This window comes from Malania oleifera, chromosome 13 (genome assembly GCF_029873635.1).
Source record: "Malania oleifera isolate guangnan ecotype guangnan chromosome 13, ASM2987363v1, whole genome shotgun sequence".
Lineage (NCBI taxonomy): Eukaryota > Viridiplantae > Streptophyta > Magnoliopsida > Santalales > Ximeniaceae > Malania > Malania oleifera.
The window spans coordinates 18,534,073-18,554,034 of record NC_080429.1 but is presented as its reverse complement, the minus strand read 5'-3'; the positions used below and the strand labels follow the sequence as shown (position 1 = coordinate 18,554,034).

At 32.8% G+C, this 19,962-nt stretch overlaps 1 protein-coding gene across 1 annotated transcript; it reads left to right on the top strand.

Annotated features, from left to right (window-relative positions):
- Positions 1–769: 769 nt before the first annotated feature.
- Positions 770–8,420, top strand: LOC131146916 (peptidyl-prolyl cis-trans isomerase FKBP53). Its single transcript, XM_058096764.1, has 11 exons — positions 770–899; positions 1,400–1,473; positions 2,037–2,263; positions 4,645–4,784; positions 5,135–5,492; positions 5,858–6,040; positions 6,595–6,856; positions 7,332–7,419; positions 7,501–7,542; positions 7,636–7,684; positions 7,976–8,420. The coding sequence occupies exons 1-11, from the start codon at positions 887–889 to the stop codon at positions 8,052–8,054; spliced, it is 1,515 nt and encodes a 504-aa protein (XP_057952747.1). The 5' UTR covers positions 770–886; the 3' UTR covers positions 8,055–8,420.
- The last annotated feature ends 11,542 nt before the right edge of the window (positions 8,421–19,962 follow it).

Genomic DNA, 19,962 nt, shown 5'->3' with positions numbered 1-19,962 from the left:
TGAGAATCCTATTCAATTTTGAATTTGTTATTCTTAGAAATGAGGATGCTCACAAATTTTGTAATACATCCTTTGCATAATTAAGGTTGAATTAATAAACCATATCCTTTTACATCGTCTCTGACTAGAAGTCTTTGGAATGTGGTTTTGATTCTTATCATACAGAGGTGAGTTTGTTATTGTTTGTTTTGTTGAAGGAGAGCTCCAGGGATGGAGAGGGATTCAAAGGAAAAGAAGGTTTAGTCTCTCATTCATTTTATAATTTTTCTCATGTGTATCGAAAGAGAGATGTGTAATGGAAATGTGTCTCGAGAGTTGGATTGATCGAACGTCATTGATACACAAAAGTCATGTCCCTATCTAGACTTTACCTTGATCAGCGAGATCAAGGGGCGGAGGACGCTGATCCGTAGATTTGCTACCGCACCAAGAGATTCGAAGTGCTCGTCGGTGGCTGAAGTTCTTATGCTATAAAAAAAAAAAAAAAAGAGTTACCATCATTACTATATGATATAGTAAAATATTAACCAATAAGTTTAATGTAATTTTTAATTTTTATAATACCCGTGGAGGTGTTTGATTTCCCGTGCTTCCATTTGGCATCCCTTGATTCCCTTAATACACATTTTTTTTTTTTGTTGATAAAAAAACCACGGCTACACAAAAGGAGTAAATTTTCACTTTGCACAAAAACTTTAGGGCCACGTGTCGCTATTTGGCTGGGTTTGATGAACTCTGTGTAAACACCGTGGCGATACCAGAATAAATTAGAGAACTCAGGTAGGGTTTATGAGCGGCATTTAAACAGAGCAGCCTCTAGGGTTTAAGGAGGGAGAGAACTCTTCAGGCCCCTTTCAAAATTTCCGACCAGCTCTGGCTGAGAGAGATGTCTTTCTGGGGTGGGTTTTTTCTCTTCACACTCCTCGAAGAAATGGTTTTGATTGATTTCTCTCTAATTTTCTTCTCGCTTTTCTGTTCGGGTATCGGGAAAAGAATGAGAAAAAACTTGGAATTTTTATATCTTCCAATTCGACCTCGACCTGTTAATATGTTAATTTTTCCTTTTTCTTTGATGTTCGATTAGCAGGCCATCTGGGTGGTTTGGTTTAGCGTTAGAATTTGTGACCCCGAGTTTCTTAACTACTTCTCTGTGTTTTCTCTGCTGCCGAATGATATTTGCGTATTATAGTGTGACGTTAGGCTCTGTTTGGTAATGAGAAATCATGGAAAAATGAATTAAGAAACTTGGAATCTTGTTGACAGGTTGGGGTTGAAGTGAATGTTGTACAAATTTTTTAGTCTGTATTAGTTTCAATTATATGGAGCATTACATCAGTGTACGTGTATGTATCGGTTATGTGTTTATTCATGTTTGTGTGCGTATTTTTTCCCTTTACAGGAGTTGAAGTAAAACCGGGCAAGCCATACATTCATCATAATGAAATTGGGCAGGGAAGAATTCAAATAACTCAGGTTTGTTTTTGAAGCTCAAAGCTATTACGTTTTCTTGCTTCCGAGTCTTGAAAGTCTTTTTGAAGTCCTTTATTTGGATGATTGGAGATGATAATTAGCAATTGGGATTTGTTATCCGTTTTAGGGTCTCAGGAATTGAGTTACATTTTGGACTTTTAGAATGTGAGTTATAGCTGTTTGTTTTATAAGTGCAGAAATTAGGCTTATCTTTTCAGGTTCTAAAATTTTCATAAGTGGCTATTTAAATCATTTGAGGTTTGACATATGTATATATTGTATTTCATATTGTGGGTTTTAAAATTTCTGAAGTTGGTGAGCGGTTAAGATTATTAAAGGATTTAAAATTAATTATGGTTTAAACAGTGTATTTTGATCATAAAGAACTATTCAATAATGCAATTTTGGCTTAGGCATAATTGCTGAAGTGGATATTTAAAGTATTCAAGAATTTATAAATTAAATTTAACTTTTTAAGGTTTTGAAAATTTTCTAAATTTAGGCTATGACAATTTAGATGGGTAATGGTTAATTGTGCTTGATGGTTTATATCTCTGATGATTTAGGCTACGTTAGGTACTGGTTCGTCAACAAAGAAGAGCACAGTTCAATGTAATGTTGCAGATAAGAGTCCAATTTTCTTGTGTACACTGTTGCCCGAAAGAATTGAATCATGTCCTTTGCATCTTGAATTTGAGGATGATGATGAAGTAACCTTCTCAGTGATTGGTCCTCGAAGTGTTCATCTTTCTGGCTTCTCTGTCAGCAATGATCAAGATTTTGACGGAGACGAGTATGACATGAATTTCTTTTTATATTTTGGTTAATTTTTTCCTTCATTTTTGATTGTTTAATTCTATGATTTAAAAGACTGAGGCTTGCCTCGAGATGAGGCATGCCGAAACACCTTGAGGCTCAGCCTAAGATACCAAATCTGAAAAAGGCTGATACATTACGAATTGAGGCTTGTGCATTCGAACAAAGGCATGCCTTTTGCACGGTTTTTGTTGAGGCTTATGCATTTTGGATTTGTGAATCTTAAGTTAGATTTGGGTACAAAATTTTAGCTATAAGTTTATGTGAAAGGATCAAAGGAATGTCATTGTATGAGTTGATTTCTAAAAATATTGAATCTCATCCTTTCTGAAATAATTGAGAGTTGCATCCTAGATCTATAAGAGAATTTGAAGTTTGTAATATTATAGCTGTCTCTTGGCATGACTTATACATAATGAATTCAAGTTAGCATTTTTAGATTGGTCAACCAATTGTTTACAAATTATATTTATTTATTTATTTATACATTTTATTTAAAATTTTCTTAATTTTTATTAATTTTAAAAAATATATGTAATTTATTTACATATTCTTACCCTTAGTTTTAAAAGTCAGTGTGTAACGGCCATTACAGACATTACGTAACGGTGTCGGTGGCTTCCGACACTGTTATGGACTGAAATCTCAAAGCAATTGCGAATCACAACTGTAACAATGGTTACAACAGACTGTAATGACTGTTATGGCGTGTCTCAAGCCATTTCAATGCCAGATTGGATGTGAATGACTAAAAAACAGGTTTTTAATTTCTTTTTTTTTTTTTTTTTCATTTTCCCCTCTCTTTTCCCTTTATTGAAGCTTAGGAACTCAATTTAAATTGGTTTATTTAGTAAGTGATTTTTTTATTAAAAAAATTTCATTTTTCCGGTTTATTTCCCTCAATGTTTTAAAAGGCTTAATCGAGGTTCACCTCAAGGAAATGCATGCCTAAAATGCCTTAAGGCTTAGTCTTAAATATCAGATCTCCCAAAGCCAGCATTTTACACACCAAGGCTAATGCATTTGTTACAATATTATGCTTTTTGCGCCTTTTAGGTTGAGGTTTAAGCATTTTGGGTGTGTGAATTACAATTAGATTTTGCTAGAAAATTTTAGCCACAGGTTTATAAGGAAGAAATGTCATAATATGAGTTTATATCTAAACATCTTGAACCTCAAATTTTCCAAAATAATAGATGGTTGCATTCCAAATATTAAAAATAACTGTAACTGTGTGAAGTTATAGCCATCTCTTAGCATGATTTACTTAATGAATTCAAGTTAATATTTTTTGAATGACCAACGAGCAGTTTATTTTATTTATGATTTCCTTAATTCTTTCGTTATTTTTAAAATATATGTAAATTATTTCCATATTTTATCTAAAAATGAAACTCTCAAAAGGCTTATGCTTCAACTCCTTAAGGGTTATGTCTTGCCTCTTAAGGGTTACAACGCTTCCTCGTTATACCTTACACCTTACAAACATGGATTTTCCTTGACATTTAGTATGCATTTGTTTTAATGAGCACCATTCAAATAAACACAACTTTTTCTCTCATTAAATTACATATGATCGTATTATAAGTTTGTTCAACTTTATTTTATTTTATTTTCCTGTTTTCTTACACCTAGTTTGGAGACTAAAGTATGTTCTGTTCTGTGCATTTTTGTTCTTGTTTAACATATAAACATTTTATAGTTTATTTTTTGGATAACAAAAATTCCATTAAAGACAGAGTGCAAAAGATGGCATTTTATATTTTATATTTCTTTATATTCATGATTTCTTAGGTTGAATTTAACTTAATCAATAGAGTAGTGAAAAGTAGTAAAAGAAAATGCATGCTTCATCTTGCCAATAGCAAGTAAAGCAACTTGGTGTTCAATACTTGTAGTATGTGCTATATTTGAAGTGATTAAAATTTACCATCAATCATTTAAAGCATTAGCATATTGGATTGTCTTCGAAACATGTATACATGTTTTAAAGAAGTTTGCGAAAGTAAACAGTGAATTCATGGATGTGGTGTTCATTACCCATTATATAATGTCCATTACAGCTGTGACCATTACACCGCAACCATTACCATTATGTGGACTGTAACTGTTATTTAAAATCATGTTTTTGCCTAAAGATAAAATTCTCAAAGGCTTATGACTCAATGCCTTAGGGCTTATTTTTCGCCTCTTAAAAGTTAAAATAAAATGCCTTGTCTTATGCCTTAGCCTTTTAAATCATTTGTTTGATTCAACACATTTTGGGTACTGTTTTATCGAGTTATAAAAATATTCGTATTGTGTTTTAGGAAAGTTTATTTTTGTGGATATTTTCTGATTTCTTTCTGTAATTTGAAGTGATCCTTTTGGGGAAGACATTGCTGAGACTGAGACAGAGGAATCTACTGAGTATGACACTGAAGATGAATATGAGGATGATTTTATTGATGATGATGATATTGAAATGTTTCCCCCCTCTCCTGTCCCAAACAGTGGAGGTAAGATTTTGATGCTGATATAGACATCTTATCGTTTTCTAGCCTTTTATTGATACTTTTTGAGGGTAAGATGTGAATGTTTGTTGTTTTTAACTTTTGCTTTCATGCTTATATATTTTTCTGCTGAAAATTGTTGATGTTAGTTGGAAATTTTTTATTCTTCTGAGACAGGTATTAAGTGGAAAATTTGGAGGAAAAATAAGTCAATTGGTCTAGTCATATATTTGTGACAGCAGATTATTGCTTTCTCATAGTTCATGAAATACTTATATTGATATATAGTTATTCTCATCTTGTTGTTTGTCATTTTATTGTTTGTGTTTTTGACTTATATTATTTGTCCAATGTAGTTTTAATTGAGGAGATCTTGGATGATGAGAAACCAGCAAATGGAAATGCTAAATCTAAACCACTTGTCAAGAAGAGTCATTCGAAGGAGTCTGATGATGATGATTACTTGCAGAGACAAATTATTGTCAAGAGTGATGCCGCTGTCCAAGGTCTGGTGAGTGAAGATGAAGATGGCTTTCCAATTCCCGATTTGCATAAAAATGAATCAAAAATTCAGAAGGCTGAAGAAGCAGAAGAAATGACAGATAAGAGGACAGAAGAGCCCAAAAAGAAGAAGAAAACAAAAAATGATAGTGATAGTGTTACAAACTTGAAAAGAAGGGTTGACACTCCCATCCAAGATGATGAATCCAAAAGGTGAGAATTTTCCAGTTAGCATCTAGTAAGCACACTAAGCCTGTTAATATTTATTTTTTGCATGAAGCAAATGTTTTGTTTTGTTTTTGCTTTTGTTTTCTCCTTTTGCTTTCTTCCTCATGCATCCTGAGGGATTGGGGATGGGGAGTGTAGGCATTTATTCTCTTTTCTTAATTGTATTTGGCACTCAGGTTTCAACTATGGGTTAGTTAAAGATTCTTCTGTCTTAATTTATATTTTTTCTATCTTTGTTAGTATTTCCTCTTTTTTTTTTTTCCCCTCTCTTTTGTGCTTCTTGGGAGCCAATGTTCTGTTTGATTACTTTGGTATATTACTTCTATCTAAATGTTCCTGAAAAATGCCAGGAAAAAGAAGAAGAAGACTGCGAAAGAGCAGAATCAAGAAGCAAAAGCTTGTGAATATAGTAAAGATAAGAAGACTGATGCCTTTAAAGAGGATGAAGTTAAGCTTGAAAACGCAAATGTTTTTGACGTGGACCAGGCTGTAACTGCTAAAAATGAAAATATTCAGAGTCCAAGCAATGAGAAGTGAGTGCTGTCATCCCTTGTTTTAAAGTTATGAAGCTAATAAAATGCCTGTGCCATTGTTGCAAAGTAGCTACTAATGTGTTCATCAGCATAGCTTAATGTAGAGATGACATATAAAAATTAGGTGGTTGGCTGCATAGCAAATCTTAATATAAAGTGACTCCCTCTCTCTCTCTCTCTCTCTCTCTCTCTGTCCCACACAGACACATGCACACACACACGCGCGCGCGCAGCCTATTCAAGAATCCTACAATTTCTGAACATGTTTCATCCCAATTATATACCCATGAAGTGTTTGGAAATTGTAGGATTCTTGAGTAGGCTATGCGTGCGCGCGCGCGCGCGCGCGAGAGAGAGAGAGAGAGAGAGAGAGAGAGAGAGAGAGAGAGAGAGAGACTCACTCCTTGCTTTAGGGGATTGATGAAGAGTTTGCATTCTGGGTTTATTGTGGATGGTCTGGAGTTAAAATTTTTGTATCCTGTTTGATGACAAAATAAGTATTAATATTATTCTTTTGTGAATGCTGCCTGGTATTTGACTGAACGTGGGTTCAGGAACCTGGGCAGTGATGTTGATCTTGTTGCTGGTGAAAACCACTGCGAGGATAAGAAAAAGAGAAAGAAAAAGAAAAAGAAGGCTAAAACCCAGGTTTCTGAAGGGGATGCAAATATGAAGCAAATTTCCCCAGGAACTGGAGATGAACACAAATCCAGTGAGGTCAAACCCTTTCAAGTGAGGACCTTTGGAAATGGATTGGTCGTAGAGGAGCTAGCAATGGGGAAACCTGATGGAAAAAAGGCTTCTCCTGGGAATAAGGTAATTCTTCATTCCCTTTGTGGATTGGTCTGAATAATTTCAGTTTCTGTAAGAGTCGGAAGATGTGGGCTTGGTTCTATTTCTCATGTCCTAAAGCATGAGTTTGATGAACCTATTCAGCCAAGAACTTGGTGTTATAATTTTCTATGATAACCTTTTTTGTTTCATATAAAATATTTCAGACCACCATGTTAGATGTGCACTCAACATGCATGGTGTTGAGCCCAATTTATCATTTATTCACTGAAGATTTGCATGCTTCGTTTAATGTAGGATTCAAGGTACAAAATTGAAATGGAGGATATATGATCAGTGGAATAAACCCCAAGTAGTAGTTTTAATAATAATAATAATAATAATAATAGTAATGAACTATTGTGTAGATCTGAAATCAGAACACTCATTCTATGTCCTGCAAAATTTTTTCCATGAACTGCCAGCTGCTGTAACATTAGAAACTCACCTTTCATTTCAGGTCAGTGTACATTATATTGGCAAGCTACAGAAGAACGGACAAATATTTGACTCTAATATTGGCAGCGCCCCTTTTAAGTTTCGCTTAGGTAGAGTAATCCATATTAAAGCTAACATAGCAGAAACTTGATTTGTTTACATGTTTTATAATTAGTTTGTTTGTTGTGTAGGTGTAAACCAAGTTATAAAGGGGTGGGATGTGGGAGTTAAAGGTAGTTATTAAATAATGAAAGCATGACCAAATTTTTATTATTTAAATTTAATCTGAAAGCAATGGTAACATAGTTTTTGCATTTAATTCTCAGGCATGCGTATTGGGGACAAACGGAGACTCACAATTCCACCATCAATGGCGTAAGCAATTTATCCCTTCTCTCTCTCACTAATACATGCACACGCACATACACAAACACACACACACGCACACACACACACACACACACACACACACACACATCCCATCAAAATAGGGAAAATTAGAATCATAATTTATAGTGTGGAGCATGACATGATTTAGAAGGGGTGTGGTTTATTTGCCAAGGTGGTCCTCATTTTGAAAATGAGGAATTGACAAAACAGCTGAGTTCCATTTTCTCATATCCTTTCTTCAGTTCATGTTTTTATATGAACTTCTTTGCGACGCAGTTATGGTGCTAAACGACAGGGGACAATTCCTCCAAACTCGACGCTGGTGTTTGATGTTGAGTTGGTTGGTGTCCATTGATTTTGCCTGCTGTTGCACTATGCTTGAGGTTTTCCTTCTCTCCAAGCCCATATTCACGATTGGTTTTGACATGCACCTTGTTCTATAATTATACTCCTTTTTTTGGCCCTGATCACTTGCCTTGGTTTACGAGCTGCTTGTACTATTAGTAAAAGGGAAAATGTAAAAAAAAAAATTATGTATTTTTTGCCTTATGTTTCTTTTAAGAGCTGTTATGCCTTTGTTTCTATTATAATTTTGATGTGAGTCCTGTTTATCATGTTTTTTTAGTTTAATTGTTATTTTATTTACTTATTCTAGTGAGAAAAAGGGAGGCTAATTAATTTTATCAATACTTAATGTCCAACAACTGCATTTTGGATGGTATTCTAATGTCAGATTTTTCACTATGTACTTGGGATGCAATAATGATGCAATTATTGATACATTAGTCATTTTTGTAATTAATCTCAATATTTATCGTTCTCTTTACCATCTTAAACAAACAGTAAACACTTGCTTATTAATATCTTCTTTTCCTTTCTTTTTCCCTGTATTATTTATATTCTCCTCATTTCATTCTTCTATTTCTTTTACTAACCAACATCATTTGAAAATTCATAATCCATGCTTCATATTTGGAAGATCATGTGTAGTATAATCTAAAATTAAGTATATATATATTAAATTTTTTTTATTAATCATAAATTTTTGGTGGGAAGAAATTCAATCCTAATGAGGATTATATGTTTTTATGCTAGTTTAAGTTTTATGATTTCGATCTTCATGTATAAAATCACAAGGGTTGTAAAATGTATAATTGTGTGAATCCAAACAAGTGATTTAGGTCTATGCGAACACTGACCATAACCCAATAGTATGATGACTCCATCCACAAATCACTTTCAAATCAACTTGACCACACCGATATGCAAAAATGCCTCGCCCTTATCATAGCCAAAAACTATGCGTATTTTTTAAGTTCGCCGCAAGAAAACCTCTAACCTCACCCAATAAAAAGCCCAACTATTCTTTTCTTTTATTCTGTAAAGAAATGGTGATCATTTCCCTTTGCATATATGTAATGGTGATCATTTAATACTCAGTATATCCATTGGTATTTCATTGGCTCAAACACTTTCTTTGGTCTTGTTAGAAAATTTTGATTTCCTATTGTGGGCTCATATTTAAAAGCAATAATGTTACTTGGATATTTTAGTATCTATTGGGTACAAGCTTTGCGAACTGATGAGCTTTTAAAATACGTAGTATATAAGGAAAACTTAATAGGGCTATGTCCCCAAATCAAATCAGAAACAGTTTCATGTTTTTTTTTTCTTTTTTCCCCCCTTATCTAAAGAGAAGAATACAAGTGAGATACCTAAGGATTTGATTGTGGAAGATAAAAAACTCTCCGCTAAAAGCTGTTGGACAATCAAATCAGAAAAAATTATGGATCAAGGTATTTATTTTGCATTTAGTTTTCTTACTTGAATAACATGATGAATTTGAGTTATTAGGTTTTATGGGCTGAAGTTATTTCTAACAAGCGATATCAAAGCCTAATCATGTTGTTGATTAAGAAACTGTGCATGATCTTTTTTAGGAATGATATTGATAGTATTAAAACCCTAGATCTAGGTTTTGCATGATAAAGTTTAAAGAAAACTTAAATTTGATGTGTTGCATGATTTTATGGATCAACATGTTTTAAAGTTAAAGGAGTTTTATTTGCCATGCTTAAAATCATGTTATTCCCCCCTAATTTGGATATTTTAAGGTTTGGGATCGATTTGGAGTAATTTCAATCGAAATAGAAAAAAAAAAGGAAATTCTTTAGGGCTCGTTGGCTAAAATAAAAATAAAAATAAAAATAAAAATAAAAGGACTTTAGGCTGTAGCGTCTATGACGAATTTTTTTTTTTTCTTTCTAAGGTAGTTTGTGTATGTCTAGTGTTTCAGTATAAGTATATTGAAGTAATAAGTTGTCAAAGTAACCTCTATTATGTAGATGCATTTATATTGAAATATTAAGGACATATGTATGTTGTTTGTGCAACTAATGATCGGTACAAAGGAAAGTCATTGTTAGGCAAAAAAATTTGCATACTTGCGGTAATAAATATGTGACAATTGTTACTTTATCCATGTGAATAATAAGTCAATCCAAAGAAAGACTTGTTGTTTGACAAGACTTGTTGTAAATATTTGACCACTATATGAAGGATACAACTAACAAGTTAATATTTCTGTCTAAAGATAGAATGTTAATGTTGTACTAGGTATCTTCATATGAGACCCACTTTTATTTGTTAACATACCTGTCATGTATATACGAAATTGATTTAGTAATATAATAAGACTGAGCATGTTGTTTGGTTTTGTTCTGCATTGAGTTACTGCATTTGCTACTACGATTTTAGCTCGCATAAATTCCATTCAAGTGTTTAATAACTCCAACTTTAAGAACTGGAAGGAGAACGTCATGATTGTTCTAGGCTATATGGATTTGGATCTTGTGCTACAGACAAAACGACCACCTGCTCTTGCAGATACAAGTACTTTTGATATGAAGAGGGACTTGGAGAGGTGGGAGCGTTCTAATTGCATGAGCTTAATGATCATGAAACACTCTGTTCCAAAAGCATTTAGGGGCGCAATGTGTGATGAGGATGATGCTAAGGTATTTCTTAAGGAACTACAAAAATGTTTTGCGAAAAACGAAAAGGATGAAATAAACAACCTTTTGGCTAGTCTTGTTTTAATGAGGCATAAAGGAAATGGTAATATCAGGGAATACATTATAGAAATGTCTAACATCGCTTCAAATCTAAAGGCACTAAAGTTAGAGCTATCTAATGATTTGCTTATACACTTAGTTTTGATTTCCCTTCCTACACAATATAGTTAGTTCACTGTGGGTTATAACACTGAGAAGGATAAGTGGACTTTAAATGAGTTCATTGCTCATTGTGTGCAAGAAGAGAAAAGGATTAAGCGAGAAAAGACAAAAAGTGTTCACTTAACAACTTCCTCAAGGATAACAAAAGAAAGAAGGAAAATGATGCTGCAGTTGGGACATTCTAAGGAAAACTGCAAAAGAAACTAGACCAAGAATTTGGTTGCTACTTCTACAGGAAGGGAGGACACCTCAAGAGGGACTGTGCCGATCACGCCGCTTGGCGGGAAAAGAAGGGTATGCTTCTAATTTTAGTTTGTTTTGAAGTTGATTTGGGTATAGTACCTTTACATACTTGGTGGGTAGATTCAGGTGCTACTACTCACATAAGTGTGTCAAAGTCGGTTGATGCTAAAAGATTCATCTACGTAGGCGACGACAATAAAGTTGAGGTTGAGGCAATTGAGATATTTAGATTGCTATTTAAATCCGGTTGTTTTTGGGATTTGGAAGAGACATATGTGGTACTGTATTTTAGATGGAATTTGGTTGATTGTCCAACAACTTTTAGCGAAAAGTTTTGATTTTCCACTGTCAAATCCTTAAGTGCCTCACTTGTGTTCTTCTCTTGTATCAAATAAAGGTACCCATAGCACGAGTAATCGTCTATGAATGTGATAAAATATTGTTGCCCATTCCAAGAAGTCATAGGGAACGAGTCACATATGTTGTATTAGTTCTAAGACACATGAGGCTCTATTGACACATAAATTTCTTTTGTTTGTTAGTTTCCCCTTACTACATTCCATAGAAATTATAAAGTTTGTTTTCCCCTTACTATATTCCACACAAATTATAAAGTCTGTTAAGTTAAGGGGTCCCAGGATTCCGTCTGACACAAGCCTTTCCATTCTCTGTTTAGAGATATGTCCTAGCCGCTTGTTCCGTAAGGTGGCGGAATCCTCCTCAGTTAATTTGCGTTTAATACCTTGTGAGCTAATATGCAAGGACTCATTATTAGAGGCAATAGTATCTAACATATATAAATTGTCAATCAAAGATCTTGTTGCAACCATATTGAATATTGAAAAAGATAAAATTTATTATTTTTGAAAGAACAAGAATAATCAAATTTGTCCAATACATAAATTGAAACCAAATTTCATCTAAAAGATAGTACCATATATGTCTCTTCCAAATCCAAAATACAATCGGATTTAAATAATAATCTAAATGTCCCAATTGCCTCAACCTAAACTTTATTGTCGTCACCTACGTAGATGAATCTTTCAGCATCAACTGGCTTTCGACTTCTTAGGTAGCCCTGCATTGACACACTTATGTGAGTAGTAGCACCCGAATATACCCACCAAGTATGTAAAGGTACTATAGACAAATTAACTTCAGAACAAACTAAAGTTAGAAGCGTGCCATTCTTTTGGCTATAGTACCTTTACATGGTGGGTATATTCGAGTGCTACTACTTCTTTTCTCACCAAGCGGCGTAATCGGGACAATCCCTTTTGAGGTGTCCTCCCTTCCCGCAGAAGTAACAACCAAATTCTTGGTCTAGTTTCTTTTATAGTTTTCCTTAGGATGTCTCAACTGTAGCATCCTTATGCTTCTTCCTTTTATTATCCTTAGAGGAAGTTGTTAAGTGAGCACTTTCTGTCTTCTCTCGTTTTATCCTTTCATCTTCTTGCACACAATGAGCAATGAACTCATTTAAAGTCCACTTATCTTTCTGAGTATTATAACTCACAACAAAATGACTGTATTGTGTAGGAAGGGAAATCAAAACTAAGTGTACGAGCAAGTCATCAGATAGCTATAACTTAAGTGCATTTAGCTTTGAAGCGATGTTAGACATTTCCATAGTGTATTCTTTGATATTACCTTTTCCTTTATACCTTATTGAAACAAGACTAGCCAAAAGGTTGTTTGTTTCAGCCTTTTCGTTTTTTTGCAAAATGTTTCTGTAGTTACTTAAGGAATACCTTAGCATCATCCTCATCAGACATTGTGCCCCTGAATGCTTTTGGAATTGAACGTTTCATGATCATTAGGCTCATGCGATTAGTATGCTCCCACCTCTCCAAGTCCCTCTTCATATCAGAGGTACTTGTATCTGTAAGGGCGAGAGACCGTTCTATCCATAGTGCAAGATTCAGATCCATATAGCCTAAAACAATCATGACGTTCTCCTTCCAATTCTTAAAGTTGGAGCCATTAAGCACTGGAATGGAATTTATGTTGGCAAAAATCGTAGTAGTAGATGAAGTAACTGAATGCAGAACAAAACCAAACAACATGTTCAGTCATAATATACAAGTCATATTATATTTTGAATCAGTTCCATATATACATGAGAGGTATATTAATAAATAAAAGTGAGCCCCATCTAAAGATACCTTTTACAACATTAATATTCTATCTTTAGACAGAAATATTAACTTGTTAGTGGTATACTTCATGCAGTGATCAAATACTTACAATAAGTCTTGTTAAACAACAAACCTTTCTTTGGTTTGACTTATTATTCACGTGAATAACCTAACAATTGTAACGTATTTATCACCGCAAGTATACAAGTTGTTTGACCTAGCAATTACCTTCCTTTTGGCCTATCATTACTCTTATAAACAACACACATACGTACCTAATATTTTAATATAAATGCATCTACATAATAGAGGTTACTTTGACAACTTATTACTTCAATATGCTTATACTGAAATACTAGACAGAGTATTAAATGATCACCTTTAAAGAATCTTTCAGGATTATAATGGCATTAGGTATTGACAGAAGCCTGCTTGAGCCCATAGATGGATTTCTTTAATTTGCAAACTATATTTTGTGGATTTTCAAAAATAAATTTTTAGGCTGCACCATATAAATCGTTTCATTAATGTCACCATTGAGTGTATTAGTGTGGTGATCATTGATGGGTTTAGTTACGTATACGAGTGTAATGAATACCGCTTTGATCCCATGCTAGTATATGAAGTGAACAAGATTGAATTAAGGAGATGTTATAAGTATAATAACCATATTGTGTACAATTAAGGTTTGGGTAATATAATTGTTTTCGAGATTTATGTGTCGTCCAAGTGAGAGATTGTTAGGAAATTTTAATTTTCTATTATGGGTTCACATATTTAGAGACAATTATGTTACTGAGCTATTTTAACATGTATTGGGTATGCAACTTGCAATGTGTAGAAACCAAATACTAAGTTAATTTAGGACTGATGAGCTTCTAAAATAACCTAGTATATAAGGAAAACCTAACAAGACTATGATCCTCAAGTCAAATAAGAAATAGTTTTACGTTCTTTCTTTTTCTCATCTAAAGAGAAGAACACAAGTGAGATACTTAAGGATTTGACTGTGAAAGATAAAAAACTCTATGCTAAAGTCTGTTGGACAATCAAATCAGACGCATCTATGGATCCAAGTATTTATTCTGGATTTAGTTTTCTTAATTGAATAGTATGATGATTTTGGGTTATTAGATTTTATGGATTAGGCTGAATGCTGACCTCTTGCTCCCTGTTAGTTCCGAAGGTAACGGCAAGGAAAGATGTTAATGTACTATGAGGGCCAAAATGTTCCCCAACCACAACCCCTGTTTGAAACAGTTCGACACAGATAGCTATAATTTCACCAAAAAAAAAAAAAAAAAAACAGACACGCATGCCTATAAAAAACAAGAAACTGAGCTATATACTACCCTTCCTCCAAGGTGGAGAACAACCGCCCATACAATAGCTGCAGGAATTCCAATTATATAGTATGGTCCGAGATTGATCACTGCACCAATTTTCTGCCAGCTACTTCCTCTAGCTGTGCCTAAAGTTCAACCAGCACTGACAGATTAGTGTTAATACATTTTTGTGTAGAAGAGTGTTTAAAAACCATTCTTTGCAAGTACTACATCACTAGAATCAAACTCAACAAGAAATCAAGTTCGTGACGGGTAGAAATGCATTGGCCATGGAACCAGAGAGAGCTAATTGACCAAGATGACCCACAACCATCACTGATATTGTCTGTAAACAGTACTGTAATAGACCAACACCAATAAGAGGCAGAGCCAACCACAGTTGCTTCCTCATTTCCTCTGTCATCTCCTTTCTCTTCATAACACAACCTTTCTCAGCTCTCATCCATTCATTGCATCCATAACCATCTTCTTGAAAGCTATGAATCTGAAATGCCCTTTGCTCCTCTCCCTCCATTTCCTTTTTCTGGCGCTTCTCCTTCAGGCAGCCACTGATTTTTGCAGAGGCTGCAACAGAAACACAACGCAGAGCACACTACCAGGGAAGATTTATATGTAGCTTGTGACTGAAACTTTCAGATGGGTGAAGTGATGGTGGAGATTGGATTAATGCCACATGCAGTCATTTTTTAATGGCGGGATGGAGGTTTTATAATGTCAAAGGATGTGAGGCTAGCTACCATGTAGGACTTTGATCAAAACTACTAATGAGAATGCATCATGTGTGAATTCGCTAACATAAAGGGCAACCCGGTGTGCAAAGCTCCCACGTATGCGTGATCCGAGGAAGGGACGGACCATAATGGGTCTATAGTATGCAACCTTACCTTACATTTTTGCAAGAGGTTGTTTTCACGCTTCGAACCCGTGATCTCCAGATCACAAGGCGACAACCTTACTATTGCGTCTAAGCTCCCCTTCTATGGGTTTGCTAACATGCATTTGCAAATTTCTAATCTCTTCATAATTCAAAGTTGGTATATACCTTAGGAGAAAAGAAAAGGAAATGGAAAAAAAAGAAGAAAGAATCAAAATTCTTTTGCATCATGTTTGGTGTACAGATAGAATGGAATACACATTCCGTTTAGGAACATGAATTTTAAATCTTGGATTTGGATAGGTTTCGATAAATTTTAATATATATTTATATTACTTTTTTTTGTATCGAAATTCAATATAAATACAAATCTAAATCTAAAGTCTATCTAAACGTAGGGAGAATGAATATTTAAATAGGAGGATGAAGAAATCAAATGGTAAATTTGATTCCATTTAATTCCTATGTACCAATCATATCATTAAAACCTTACAAAAAAAATAAAGAGATGAAAATAGTAGAAATTATGATAATGACAACTAGTACTCTTGTAATGATTCTCAAATTTTATAAAGCAAAAGTCAAGTCTAGTGAAATTTGTTTGTTTATTTATTTATTTATTAAATGACTGTTGTTATAAAATAAGGGGTTTCGGTGGAAAAGTAATATCGAAAGTCTAATTTTTCAAAAAGAAGAAATACTTGTTATTTCATGTCTTGTTCTTATCGACAATGAAAAGAGTCATCTCTTGATGATGAAAGCAAGTTCTTTGTTTTTTAAGAATTAAATTTTCTTTCTCATTTTAATTCTCAGAAAGTGATTGTCATTAATATCCAAAAGAATTTGAATGTCGAATGTTATATCTACATTTTTTTAAAAAAAGTAAATCTTCAATTGTAGCACTTTTTTACTTTTTCTTTGTCATTTTTAATTTTGGATACTTATTTCTTTTATTAATACCATACATGCAAACTACTTGTATCTTATTAGATTAGAACCAAAATCAATGAAGTTAACACAAATTTTACTCACTACAAAAAACTTGACTATTGATGAAGTATGAAAAGCATTTTTAATAATTAATATCAAGTGTTGATAGTTTTTAGTGACACTTTTTATTGTATCGTAAAGTTGTCGGTAATAAGTACATCCTCTATCTCTAATAAAACAAATTCTCTCTAACAAAGTCTAGGTCAATGCAAGTTTATTAAATAAAAAATTAGACATGATAGGGTGCCATTAAGCGCCTGCCTTCCATTCTAGTTCCTACTATTCCAATTTGGTTTTATTGTAAAAAATAAATATGAATGCAAAGAAGAAAATTGAGAAAGTTTATCGGTTCACATGTACGTATCACTAGCAGATTTAGGGTTAGAGTTTAGGGTTTATGATTTAGGGTTTTAGGGTTTTGGTTTTAGGGTTTAGGATTTATGATTTAAGTTTTAGGATTTATGTTATAAGGTTTAGAGTCTAGGATTTAGGATTTAAGGTTTAGATTCATTAATGATAAATAATCTTTCTTTAGCAAAATTGGTTTTTGCTTTCACTTTTTTGAGGTCTCGTTTGAAATTTTTAAAAAAAATTAGAAAAATGAAAGGAAAATACGGAGAAATTCATTATTTTATATTTAGTTATTCAGAAAAGTGAGAGAGAAAATAATATATATATATATATATATATATATATATATATATATACACACACACACACACAAAATCAATAAAAAAAATTAATCTCACACGTCATTAACATTTGATTTTAAAGTTTTTTTTTAATTATTCTAGAACAAATATTTTGTATTTAATAATATTTGATATAAAAAAATATAATGAAAAATAGATTTGTTTATTTTTATTTTTTCTTTTACTTGGGCAAAATCCTTGATCCAGGCATATCTTGAAGGTCTTTTAAGTCTCTTTTGAAATTCAAAGAATATTGAGGAAATGAAAGAAAGTATAAAAGAAAAGTTTCATGTTTGCTTATAAAAAAAAGTGAGAAAGAGAATAAAAAACACAATAAATCAATAAACAAAAATTAAATTTTGTACCACCACGGGTATGACGCGGTGGAAAGACATCAACACATAAGAAGGAGTATCGGGGGTTTAATTTCAAGTAGATACACTCACGGAATCAACGGTATTTGTGGATGGTGAGAATTTACTCTGTGAGTCAGCGGAAACCGTAGATGGTGAGAGTTCGCTCTGTGAGCCAGAGGGTACCGTAGATGGTGAGAGTTCTCTGTGAGCTAGTGGAGACTATGAATGGTAATAGAGATGTGTCCTGAGAGTCGGGTTGGCCGAACGTCCAACTAATGCATAGAAGTCGTATCCGCATTCCGGACTTTACCCTGATCAACGAGACTTTGAGGGAGGACGCTGATCTGTAGGTTTAGTGCTGCACTAGGGGATCCGAAGAACTTGTTGGTGGTTGGAGCTCCTATGTAATAAAAAAAATAAATAAATTTTGTACATAATTAATATTTGATTTCTCTTAATTTATATTTATTTTAGAAAGATTTTTCGCTTTAAATAGTATTTGATATAGAGAAAAAATATAATAGAAAATGAATTTCACTTATATTTTCCTTTTCTTTCCATTGCTCAACAAAATCTTTAATATGATAAGAATTAAAATTCTTTTATGTCATGTTGTCATGTTTGTGGTTTGTAAAATAGAATGGAATATAATGAATATTTGAATGGAGAGAATGAAGAAATTAGGTGATAAATTTGATTTCATTCAATTCCTATATACGAAGTATTTAATTAAAACTTAATTTAAAAAAAAACAAAGATGAAAATAGTAGAAATTATGATAATGACAACTACAAATATAGTAATTATTTTCAAATTTTATAAAGCAAAAGATAAATGCAGTGATTGTTTTTTTTTTTTTTTTAAACAATCATGTTTTAGTTATAAAATTACTAAATGAGTTTAAGTGAAAAAGTAACATAAAAAATCTAACTTTTCAAAAGAAAATAATATTTGTTATTTCATGTTAAACATTCATTGACTATGAAAAGAGTAATCTCTTGATCATGATGAAAGCAAATTCTTTGTTGTTTAGAATTAAATTTGCTTTCTCATTTTAATCTTCCTTCATAATCATGTATGAGAAAGCCTTTGTTATTAATATCTTGAAGAACTTGAATATCAAATGGTATACCTACATTTTTAATAAGTTAATCTTCAACTGTAGTACTTATTTACTTTTCATTTTTAACTTTGAACAGTGATTTCTTTTATCAACACCATACATGTGAATTGCTTGTACCTTATTGGATTAGGAGCAAAATCAGTGAAAGGTAACATATATTTTAGTTGCTACAAAAAAAAAAAAAAAAAAACACTTAACTGTTGATGAGATATGGAAAGTATTATTAATAATTAATATCGATTACTGATAGTTTTTAGTGATGCTTTTTATTGTGTTGTAAAGTTGTCTTAAACAAGTGCATCATCAATCTCTAACAAAATACACCCTCTTAGACAAAGCCCTGGTCAATGCAGGTTTTGTTGGGCTTTGTGGAGCTTAGTTTGCGTTTGATCCAGAAGATGACCCGACCTGAATTAATGTTGCGTGATTTTTAATGAGAAATTTTAATCCTAAGGCTTAGTCCATGAGCGGTTGCGGATTGGGCTGAAAAATTTTTGGGCATGTTTTGTAGCCCATTGTTGTGCGCAGAATATAAAAGTATTGTTTTCGGTGATTAGGGTTGGCCATTCTTTTTGAGTGAAAGAGACGCAGTTTCTAAGAGAGAGCCGCACTCTGTAATTTTTTCTTGATAATAGTGAAATCCCTGCAACTTTGTGGACGTAGATAAATTGTTGAACCACGTAAATATTATCTTGTGCGTGTAATTGATTTTTTTTTTTGCGTGTATTTTCTTTATTTTTTTTTTTCACAGGATTTAAGAATTTTGTGTTAATTCCCTTATGTGTTCATTAAATAAAAAATCACAAATTATAGGGAGTGGAGACCCTATTTTCTATCTGTAGTTCCTACTACTCCGATTTTATTTTATTGTAGAAATGAATATAAAAGCAGGATGCAAAGAAGAAATTGAAAAAACTTATCGATTGAGACGTGTGTAGCATTGACATTAGGGGTTGAATTCATTGACGATAAATATTCTTTCAGAACTAGTTTTTGCTTTTGCTTTTTTTTTTTTTTAGGTATGTTTTGAAACTTGGAAAAAAAAATTTAAAATAAAAAATATATGGAAAAATTTATTATTTTATATTTGGTTATTGAGAAAAGTGAGAAAGAAAACGATATATACTCAAAATCAATAAACAAAAACTTGATCCCACACATTATTAACATTTGATTTTCTTAAAAAAAAATTATTATACTAGAACAAAATTTTCGGTTTAATGGTTTTTGATATAAAAAAAAATACAATGGGACATAGATTTTTT

Bases quoted from the DNA above. Each gene is read 5' to 3' on its own strand.
- LOC131146916 (XM_058096764.1), top strand. The intron at 5,493-5,857 runs GTGAGAATTTTC...GAAAAATGCCAG, and splicing joins CAAGATGATGAATCCAAAAG to GAAAAAGAAGAAGAAGACTG. The intron at 6,857-7,331 runs GTAATTCTTCAT...CTTTCATTTCAG, and splicing joins AGGCTTCTCCTGGGAATAAG to GTCAGTGTACATTATATTGG.